This window comes from Gigantopelta aegis, chromosome 12, assembly GCF_016097555.1.
Source record: "Gigantopelta aegis isolate Gae_Host chromosome 12, Gae_host_genome, whole genome shotgun sequence".
NCBI classification, from domain to species: domain Eukaryota; kingdom Metazoa; phylum Mollusca; class Gastropoda; order Neomphalida; family Peltospiridae; genus Gigantopelta; species Gigantopelta aegis.
Window position 1 is genome coordinate 23230263 of NC_054710.1, and position 11317 is coordinate 23241579.

An 11317-nucleotide genomic window follows, 5' to 3' on the forward strand; every position below is an offset into this window, starting at 1 on the left:
AAAAATATAAAATCATCGGCAAGCCTCGGATTTCATACTTTTATCAACTCGTGGTGATAAATTATGATATCACAAGACATTCGGGGAGTATCATATATATTTATTACATACCTATTCAGTCTTACTGTAGTGATAAAGGCCTTTTGAAACCGAGTAATACATTTATCCTGTATCGCACATATGTGCAATCTGGACCGGAACTTTTAAATGGGGAATTCCCTTTTTCTTTTTACTGTAGTTAGTGCCTTTTATTTACTTACGTCATATATGATTTACAAATGACGTCATATCGTATTTGAAACATTACACAAGGCTGCCGCAGAGTATGATTCTTAACGTTAAATGAATCCATGAAAGGAATTTTGATCATAGATTTAACAAAGTGTTGTTATGACGTTAAATTAAAAACCATTTTCGTAAAACATAACAGAAGGTATGTAATAAATGCAGAACTTCACATACGTTGTTTTCGCTTCCTATTTATTGCACTCGTTTATTTTGCGAAAGAACATACCTTATATTCTTGCGCAAAATAAACCAGTGCAATAAATAGGAAGCTGCAACACCTGCAAGTGTCCACGGCAATCAGCAATGCCGCGTTTCTAATTGTCTGCAGCACATTTTAGCTGTATTCGATTTTTTTCCACACAGCACGTTTTTTTGTTGTTTTGTGTCTACCATGTGGTTATTTCAAATCTTGGTCTAGATAGTAAAATGATAAACAAAAATTAAAATCTTTTTCATTCTTTGACCACACCTCCGTACGTTTTAAACTACGGCTGTTTGATGTCCGCATGGCTATTTCCACACTTGACCTATGTAGTGAGATAATAATGAAAACTGTTTGTTGAACAACTCGATTACCGGCCTCGGTGCGGTCGTGGTTAAGCCATCAGTGGGTGGGACGTAGTCCAATGGTACACCGCTCGCTTTATGCGCGATCGGTGTGGGATCGATCCCCGTTGGTGGGCCCATTGGGCTATTTCTCGACTGGTATATCAAAGGATGTGGTATGTGTTATCATGTATGTGGGATGGTGCATATAAAAAATCCCTTGCTACTAATCGAGAAGAGTAGCCCATGAAGTGGCGACAGCGGGTTTTCTCTCTCAGTATATGTGTGGTCCTTAACCATATGTCTGACGTCATATAACCGTAAATAAAATGTGTTTAGTGCGTCGATAAGCCATCGGACATAAGGCTTGTAGGTACCCCCATTAGAGTACCACGACAGTGCTCACAATGAAGTCGTGGATCCTTCGTTGGAATAAATTAATGAGTAGATAATGAGGGAATTAATAATAAAACAAAAGTATTTGTGTTTAACACTATACAGTCTAGCATTTAGCTAGTTCAACACTTTGTCCCGACGGCGAATACACAATATTTGTTTTACTTCACCTAGATGGTGAAAGAGGAAAATGCAAGGTGTTGTGGGGTTGGGTTTTTGTTTGTTTGTTTGTTTGTTTGTTGTTGCTTTTTTCTTCTTTTTTTTTTGCATCTTCTTTAAAATAAAAAGATTACATATATAAAAATAGCAAAGAGAACTCCAATGAATAAAAAGCAAAACATTTTCCATATCAAAATGAACAAGAAAGATAGTTCCTGGACGTAGAAGGATTTTACCACCCATCGAATTCCTTTAGAATATGTTTATGGAGTTACTGTATGAACATGCATTAACAGATATGTTACACACACACACAGATACGGAGACAGAGAGAGTGACAGAGAGAGCGACAGAGGCAGAGAGAGGGGGAGGATAAAGTTAAAAATGTGTTTTCTTTAACGACACCACTCGAGCACATTGATGTATAAATCATCGGCTACTGGATGTGAAACATTTGGTAATTTTGATTATAGAGAGAAGAAACCCGCTACATTTTCCCATTCGCACCAAGGGATCTTTTATATGCACAATCCCACAGGATAGACAGTCGTGGTGCACTGGCAGGAACTAGAAATAAAGAGTCGGACAGAGAGAGAGAGAGAGAGAGAGAGAGAGAGAGAGAGACAGACAGAGAGAGAGACAGATGTGAGATGGACATACAGATGATAAGAGAGAGAGACATACATGAGACTGGGAGAGGGGCAGAGCGAGAGAATACCAGATGTCAATTTAGCGATTTGCTTGAAAATATAACTACCTTCTTTTTTCTTTTTTTACCTTCAACTACATATTTACCTGTAGGTGGGGGTTCGATGCTCAGCCGATACTTGTCAGCCGCACCTGCTATCGAGAAACCCGCATATCGTCTGCTGTCTGTCGTTTGGCCCTTTGAGACGTCAAACTGTATCTCGTATTTCGCCTGGCTGGTGATAGAGTGGATGTGCTTGTTCCCTGTATTAGAAATGTCAACTTCGTATGATTAAAGAATATGCGCGCATGTTTTTCTTTCTTACTTTTATATTATTATTATTATTATTAATGTTATTATTATTATTTATATTGATTTGTTTTGAGAAAGACACGATTCAATATATTAACATTAAATACCAAAGAATAAAATGTTCAAAAAAAATAAAAATAAAATAAACGTTATGGTCAGACCATAAAAACAGTGTATTAAGCACAAAGCAATGTTGAACCGAATTATCAAGACAAAACAAATACCCTAATTTTATTATATATTTTATTTTTTATTTTTACGAGCCCCCTCCAAACCTCCACCAAAGTTCCCTTGGAATTCCGCCTCATGTCATTGGGCCCCCGCCCCCCTCCCCCTCCTCAATGGATTTCCTGGATCCGCCACTGCCAATGTGTGCTGTATTCGCCACTCTCATGGAAACCCATGGTAATATTGCCACCCCTGCACCACGATGAGGAACAGAACACGAAGGAGCATTTGGTGTGTCATTAAATAAAACCTTTCTCTTCTTTTTTTCCCACCAGCCTCGGTGGCGTTAGGCCATCGGTCTACAGGCTGGTAGGTACAGATACAGACTCCAATCCCTGAGTGAGTGCTCCGCAAGGCTCCATGGGTAGGTGTAAACCACTTGCACCGACCAGTGATCCATAACTGGTTCAACAAAGGCCATGGTCTGTGCTATCCTGCCTGTGGGAAGCCCAAATAAAAGATCCCTTGCTGCTAATCAGAAAGAGTAGCCCATGTAGTGGCGACAGCGGGTTTCCTCTCAAAATCTGTGTGGTCCTTAATTATATGTCTGACGCCATATAACCGTACATAAAATGTGTTGAGTGCGTTGTTAAATAAAACATTTCTTTCTTTTTTTTTCTTCTTTTTTTTCTTTCTTTCTTTCTTTCTCAAACCAAGATGGGGGCGGGATTTAGCTCAGTCGGCTGAGTGCTCGCTTGAGGTGCTTGCGTCGTATGATCGAATCACCTCGGTGGATCCATTCAGCTGATAGGTTTTTTTTATTGTTCCAACCAGTGCACCACAACTGGACAAAAGCCGTGGTATGTCCTTTCCTGTTTTGGAAAGTGCATATAAAAGACCCCTTGCTGCATTGAAACATAATGTAGCGGGTTTCCTCTGATGACTACGATATCCAATAGCAGATGATTAATTAATCGATATCTTCCAGTGTTGTCGTTAAACAAAACAAACTTCTTTTTTTCTCTCTCTCAAACCAAGATTGATCCGGGAATCTTGTCTTAGTTGTCGATAAAGCTGTTTCAAACATAGGCGTACGGGCTCCCATTTTTGTAGGAGAGCAAGCCGATTTTTTTCGGAATTCAACGAAAAACAGGTATGGAATCAGGGAATGAATGAACTTAGGATTGATGACACTATCGATAAAATGGATACATTAAAGCATCACGTGTTGTATATGAATATGGTGAATTACCTAACCAAAATTCGTTTTCCAAATTTCCAAATCCATTTTCGTAATCGGTCCATGATGTATCGAAATTTTCCGTCCCATCTGTGCGCCTCTGTATAACCTGAATAATAATACAGCACTGGTTCAACAGTTTATAGTTGCAGGCAAATATTTTCAAAACTTTGGCAATCCCCCCCCCCCCCCCCCCCTCTCTCTCTCTCTCTCTCTCTCTCTCTCTCTCTCTCTCTCTCTCTCTCTCTCTCTCTCTCTCTCTCTCTCTCTTGCAACAACATAGAAAGATACCTTAATATATGCTTTGGCTGTTGGTCAATCCCCAATGTAGAAACGTTAATACATATTATTTAACAAAAGTGTAATAGAATTATGCATATGTGGAACAGGACCATTTAACACACTTCAAAATTACCAAAACGTAAAAGTAACGCAACCATTGTCAACGGTGGACCCGGGCCAGGAGATAAGTAGCAAGTGGGCTAGGGCGGGTGTTGTCCTTCTAAATAGGTCAAGACTAGGGTCGCCGTTGTCCCTCTCAATAGGTCAGGACCACAGTTAATAGGACGAGACCGAGTAAGTAGGTCAAGGCCGGGCCAGTCAGTCGAGGTCACGAACAAATAGGTTGTTTTCCTATATAGGCCCTTATACTACAGGCGTAACCCAGTTAATTAATATCAAACGTTATTTCATGTACGCCAATACGTGCGTAATGAAAAGTTGTACATCATTGGGGCCCAAGGTGTTCTACCCAGGTGCGGGCGGATCGCAGGGTGTGTGTGTGGGGGGGGGGGGGGGGGGGCGAGGTGAGCACGTCCCCTTTTTTCGCCGATAGCTGAAGTGTGTGCCCATTGTGAAGAAGATAAAATCTGGATAAGTATTTCTGGGACAGTCGGGCAGACTGGGGACGGGACGTTGTCCAGTGGTAAAGCGCTCGCTCGATGCGCGATCGGTCCGTGGTGTGTACTACCCTGTCTGTGGGATGGTGCATATAAAAGATCCCTTTCTGCTAATCGAAAAGAGTAGCCCATGAAGTAGCAACAGTGGGTTTCGTCTTTCAATATCTGTGTGGTCCTTAACCTTATGTCTGACGCCATATAATCGTAAAATAAAATGTGTTGAGTACATTGTTCTTTCCTTCCTTCCTTCCATTCGGGCAGACAGACAGACAGACAGACAGAGTGACATACAGAGACGGACAGAAGAAAGGAAACGAAACCTATTATCCTCTCCGGTTGGACTGGCATGGGCTGTGGGTGTGTGTGTGTGTGGGGGGGGGGGGGGGGGGGGGGGTTGTTGTGGTGGCGTGTTTGTTGGAAATATCACATTTACTTACCAACCATCCGTCACTGTCGAAATATCCATCGATGGGTGTACTCGAACCAGGGACTTGGAAGGAGCGGACTTCTCCTGTCAAGTGGGAACACTCGGCTAGTGGTTCTGGTGAGTTCTTCTCTTCAACTGTCAAAGGCATAGAGAATAAAGATTCAAAACAGACGAGATGTAATATATTATAAATAGGTAGGCCTATCTTTCGAGATTGTGAATAATATTACGTTAATTATTATTATTATTAATATTTATTATCATTATTATTATTATTATTATTATTATTGTTATTATTATTATTATTATTATTATTATTGGTGTTTTCCTTAGAAATGTCGGAAGGGCATTTTCATCGTTTTAAGGGCACATTATTGTTGTTGTTGCTGCTACTTTTTTATGTTGTTATTCTTATTATTGTTGCTGTTGCTGTTGATGATGTTGTTATTGTTATTAATATTTGTTGCTGTTGTCTTTATTATTTTATTATTATGCGTTGTTGTGTTTGTTGTTTTGTTGTTTCTGCTGATGCTGGTCTGTTATTGTCTGTGGGAAAATGAACATACATAATTCCTCACTGCTGATGGTGAGCGGGTCGTAGCTAAGTGATAACGTGTTCGCTTGATGCGTGGTAGTTCTAGGATCGATCCCCGTCGATGAGCCCATTAGGCTATTTCTCGTACCAGCCAGTGCATCACGACTGGTATATCAAAAGCCATGGTGTGTGCTATCCTGTCAGTGGGACGGTGCATATAAAATATTTCTTGCTGCTAATGAAAAAAAAACTGTGACGGGTGCGGGTTTCCTCTCATATATACTTCAGAATTACCAAATGGTTGACAGGCAACAGTCGATGATTACTAGAATCTATCACCGTTGTGAGGTATAGATAAGGCAATTCTAACCTGAGGGACAAAATGTTTTTTGTGAGGGCTGAGGTTTAAATGTAATTTGTTTGCTTATGTCCAACCATCCTCCCCTTGACATTCACCCCTGTCGTTACACAAAACAAACTTTATCCGTATGCATTTATGTAATCCATAATATAATTCACCGGTGGATCCAGAAAATCCATTGCGGGGGTGGGGTGGGGGGGGGGGGGGGTAGTGACATGAGGTGGAATGCCAAGGGAACTTTGGGGAAGGTTTGTAGGGGGATCGTAAACAAAATGAAAATTAATATATAATAAAAGTATAACTATCGGAAAATTTAGGTCCGCCTCTGCAATTTATAGTGATAGAATATGCACACGCGTACGGAGGCGCATTGATGGAAACTGCTCAACCTATTCGTATATAGAAAGTGACTGGTATCAGAAAACAAGATACGAAACAGTTAAAGTTTGTTTTGTTTAACGACACCACTAGAGCATATTGATTTACTAATCATCGTCTATTGGATGTCAAACATTTGGTAATTGTGACATATAGTCTAAGAGAGGAAGCCCATTGTGTTCCATTAGCAGCAAGGAATCTTATATATGCACTATCCCACAGGTGTGATAGCACATACCACGGCCTTTGATATACCAGTCGTGGTGCACTGGCTGGAGCGAGAAATAGCCCAATGGGCCCGCCGACGGGATAGATCCCAAACCGACCGCGCATCAAACGAGCGCTTTACCACTGAGCAACAGGTCCTTACAGCAAGAAAACAACAACAACAACAACATTAAATTTTTGTCCCGAAGGATGGAATTGACTTATTTACGACTCACAACGGTAATTCGTTCCTTTTCTTGCCCACTAAATAATACTATTACTAACAAAGCATTAATGCTGTAAGCAACGATTTGTTTATTCGAGAACGATTTATAAACATTTCACCTACAAACTCATTTAATCACACGGACAAATATATAGTCCACATTATGCAACGACATGAAAATGTAACAAAATGTGATAAATATAAAGGTAAGAATATTAATTTGTTTAGATGTCTTTAAAATAACGATCCAACGTGAAATGGCATCTTGAGAAATAAGTAATTCAACAGAAATCTTAAAATCACGAGTTATGACAGACAGGGTAGTACATACCACGGCCTTTGATATACCAGTCGTGGTGCACTGGCTGGAACGAGAAATAGCCCAATGGGTATATTCTTGACGAAAAACATGGACGAAAGCATATGGATAAGGACCACACAGATATTGAGGGAGGAAGCCCGCTGTTGTCACTTCATGGGCTACTCTTTCCGATTAGCAGCAAGGGATATTTTATATGCACCATCACACAACAGGGTAGTACATACCACGGCCTTTGATATACCAGTCGTGGTGCACTGGCTGGAACGAAAAATAGCCCAATGGGAATTTTCTTGACGGAAAACATGGACGAAAGCACTTAGGATGTCAACATAAACTAATAGAAAGATTTCATTAAAGGGACATTCCTGAATTTGCTGCATTGTAAGATGTTTCCGACTAATACAATATTTCTACGATTAAACTTACATATTAAATATATTTTCTTGTTTAGAGTATCAGTGTCTGTATATTCAATGTGTTTCTGGTTGTCTTAATATGGGTAAGAAGCCCAAACTGGATTTTGTCTTCAAATAATTTCGTACGTACGAAAAACCAATATTTTAGGAAATAAGATTATATTTAAGCTAGTACAAATATTAGAACGATCAGAAACACGTTTAATATACAGCCACTAATATTTTATGCAGAAAAATATATTTGATATATAATTACAATCGTTAAAAAAAGTTTCTGTTAGTCGATAACATCTTAAAAATTGCAGCAAATTTAGGAATGCCCCTTTAAAATATTTAACCTCGGCTTTAGTTTAAAAGATGAAGAAGCATAAACATTAAATATGTTGAACTATATTGCGATACACGTTTGTTGTATTGAAACATATCGCAATACAATCTTGACTGGATAGTATCACTAATACGTATTGCAATACGGGTCTGTTGTATTGAAATGTATCGCTAATACAATCTTGACAGGATAGTATTACTAATACGTATTGCAATATTGGTCTGTTGTATTGAAATATATCGCAATACAATCTTGACTGGATAGTATCACTAATACGTATTGCAATATGTGTCTGTTGTATTGAAACATATCGCAATACAATCTTGACTGGATAGTATCACCAATACGTATTGCAATACGGGTCTGTTGTATTGAAATGTATCGCTAATACAATCTTGACTGGATAGTATTACTAATACGTATTGCAATGCACGTGTGTTGTATTGAAATATATCGCTAATACAATCTTGACAGGATAGTATCACTAATACGTATTGCAATATGGGTCTGTTGTATTGAAATATATCGCTAACACAATCTTGACTGGATAGTATCACCAATACGTATTGCAATACGGCTTCCCTGTATCGACGTCCAAAAGAAACATTAATTACATAACATTTAATTAATTTGATAAATATTGTTGCTAATCGAAATGAACCAATACTTAGAAACCACTTTACAAACACTTTGCATCAATCACGAAGAGCATTGTGACATTTAGATATTGAACTTCATGATACTTTCATATCCCATCATACCGTTTGTAGTTTTCTATAATATAATACAATTTCAAGCTTTCTAAAGTTTCGTTTCCACGTAAGTATATATTGCAATATGCTTTTGTCCGTGCACCGCGACTGGTATTTCAAAGTTCGTGGTATGTGTTATCCTGTCTATAGTGTGGTTCATATAAAAGATTCTTTGCTACTAATGGAAAAATGTAGCGAGTTCTCACTAAGACTATATGTCAAAATTACCAAATGTTTGACATCCAATAGTAAATTAATAAATCAATGTGCTCCAGTGCTGTCGTTAAACAAACATACTTTACCTTTTTCCATGTCGTTAAACAAACATACTTTACCTTTTTCCATGTCGTTAAACAAACATACTTTACCTTTTTCCATGTCGTTAAACAAACATACTTTACCTTTTTCCATGTCGTTAAACAAACATACTTTACCTTTTTCCATGTCGTTAAACAAACATACTTTACCTTTTTCCATGTCGTTAAACAAACATACTTTACCTTTTTCCATGTCGTTAAACAAACATACTTTACCTTTTTCCATGTCGTTAAAGAAAACAAACTTTAACTTTCGTATCTTGTTTTCTGATACCAGTCGCTTTCTATATACGAATAGGTTGAGCAGTTTCCATCAATACACCACCGTACGCGTGTGCGTATGCTATGACTCTATGAATTATGGACTACGTATACGCATTTATCACACACCAGTGTAAGATATTGCTCATGTCATAACGATCACTCAATATCTAACTAGTGTAATATTGGCGTGACATAGGTCACTTGCTGACCCAATTCGTAGAAAAATAACATGTAGTAGGTCTCGACATCTACTTACATGTGCGTTGCGGCTTGTTTGCAGTTGGTTTGTAATAAATAAAATACTAAACTAGCTTGCCTGTCATACCATTTCTATTAAACTCGTGAATAGTGTTGGTATCGGTTCACTAATTTCATAAACATGGTATGACAAGCAAGCTTGTTTAGTATTCTATATATAACTCTCTCTTTTTCTTTTTTCGTCTTGTAGCACCCATATTACTTACCAAATCCCTTTGTACCAGTCTCGTCTTTGAGCTTCAGACATGACAGAGAATTGTCATACATCTGACATCTATGACTGTGTTCGCTGTAGAAGAACGCCTTGCACTTGGCCCTATATAACGCATGACAAGTGGACAAGCATTCCGCCCGGCTGACGTTCATCTTGTCTGTCGACGCCTTGTCTTGCGGAGTCTTGTCAAGGAACACTGCTTTAAATCCATACCAGTCTCCGCACGTAATACCTAAGGAACGTTTTACAAAGAGGATTCCAAACACTAGAATATGCGTGTTTATAAAATACAGCATTTTCACACGTCCGTAGATACTAAATCATATATGATAGCAATGGCGTGTCATCCGGCGATGCGGCGTGTGTTTGAGAAATATATATTTGTTTTCTTTGTAGAATGGTTTACGTTGCTGGTAACCGGGACACTATGGACAATATCATCCAATGGATATCACGCATGCAAAGTGGGTGGTGCGCAAAGTGGGTGGTGCCGTTTTTCTTTCTCGCTACAATACGTTAAATTGCATTCTTCATAATAAGGGGCGGGACGTAGCTCAGTGGAACAGCGCTCGCTTGATGCGCGGTCGGTCTGGGATCGATCCCCGTTTGTTGGCCCATTGGGCTATTATTCGTTCTAGCCAGTGCATCACGACTGGTATAACAAAAGCCGTGGTATGTGCTCTCCTCTCTGTTGGATATTGCATATGAAAGATCCCTTGCTGCTAATTGAAGAGAGTAGCCTATGAAGTGGCGACAGCGGGTTTCCTCTCTCAATGTCTGTGTGGTCCTTATCCATATGTTTGACCACATATAACCGTAAATAAAATGTGTTCCTTCCTTCCTTCTCCATTATATGTATTATCAGTATTGCAATTATTATTATTATTATTATTATTATTATTATTATTATTATTATTATTATTATTTAACTTTGATTTTAGGTTGTTGTTTATTTAGGGATTTTTTTTTTTTTTTTTTTTTTTTTGGGGGGGGGGGGGGAGGGTGTTTTGTTTTTCATATTATTGTGGGTTTTTTAAACTTTCTGACACACCTTTAGATATAATCATTAATCAAATTATCTTTATATTGTGACTGCGAAAAACAATTACATGTGTATAGCTTGTGGCCTTATAGTGGCGGCTGGCTGCGTTAACAGGTGGCTGTTATATACAGGTAAATAAATAAGGGATTTATTATGGCCATTATGGACAGGTGGCTGCTATACACAAATGGCCGTTAAACCATTCGTACATACATACATACATACATACATACATATTATAATATATACATTGCTCACAAAAAAGTAGATGTTGCCTCAAATTACCAAAATTCTGTAACATTGAAGCAGGTTCAACATTTATTTCAACATTAACATATACATAACTTACATATGCACCGGATTTCATTGGTTTTAACCACATGGAAGGCATTTTCATCGTTTTAAGGGCACATTATTGTTGTTGTTGCTGCTACTTTTTTATGTTGTTATTCTTATTATTGTTGCTGTTGCTGTTGATGATGTTGTTATTGTTATTAATATTTGTTGCTGTTGTCTTTATTATTTTATTATTATGCGTTGTTGTGTTTGTTGTTTTGTTGTTTCTGCTGATGCT

At 38.4% G+C, this 11317-nt stretch overlaps 1 protein-coding gene across 1 annotated transcript; it reads right to left on the reverse strand.

The window, feature by feature from the left end:
• Positions 1 to 2046: 2046 nt before the first annotated feature.
• On the reverse strand, positions 2047 to 10005 carry LOC121386212 (fibrinogen-like protein 1). Its single transcript, XM_041517041.1, has 4 exons — positions 9694 to 10005; positions 5134 to 5258; positions 3810 to 3906; positions 2047 to 2340 (listed from the first exon to the last, which is right to left on the reverse strand). Exons 1-4 carry the CDS (start codon positions 9995 to 9997, stop codon positions 2114 to 2116), a joined length of 753 nt encoding a protein of 250 aa, XP_041372975.1. The 5' UTR covers positions 9998 to 10005; the 3' UTR covers positions 2047 to 2113.
• Positions 10006 to 11317: the final 1312 nt, after the last annotated feature.

Bases quoted from the DNA above. Each gene is read 5' to 3' on its own strand.
- LOC121386212 (XM_041517041.1), bottom strand. From the start codon at position 9,997: ATGCTGTATTTTATAAACACGCATATTCTAGTGTTTGGAATCCTCTTT. The intron at 5,259-9,693 runs GTAAGTAATATG...TGCCTTTGACAG, and splicing joins GACTGGTACAAAGGGATTTG to TTGAAGAGAAGAACTCACCA. The intron at 2,341-3,809 runs GTAATTCACCAT...TTTCTAATACAG, and splicing joins GGAAAACGAATTTTGGTTAG to GGAACAAGCACATCCACTCT.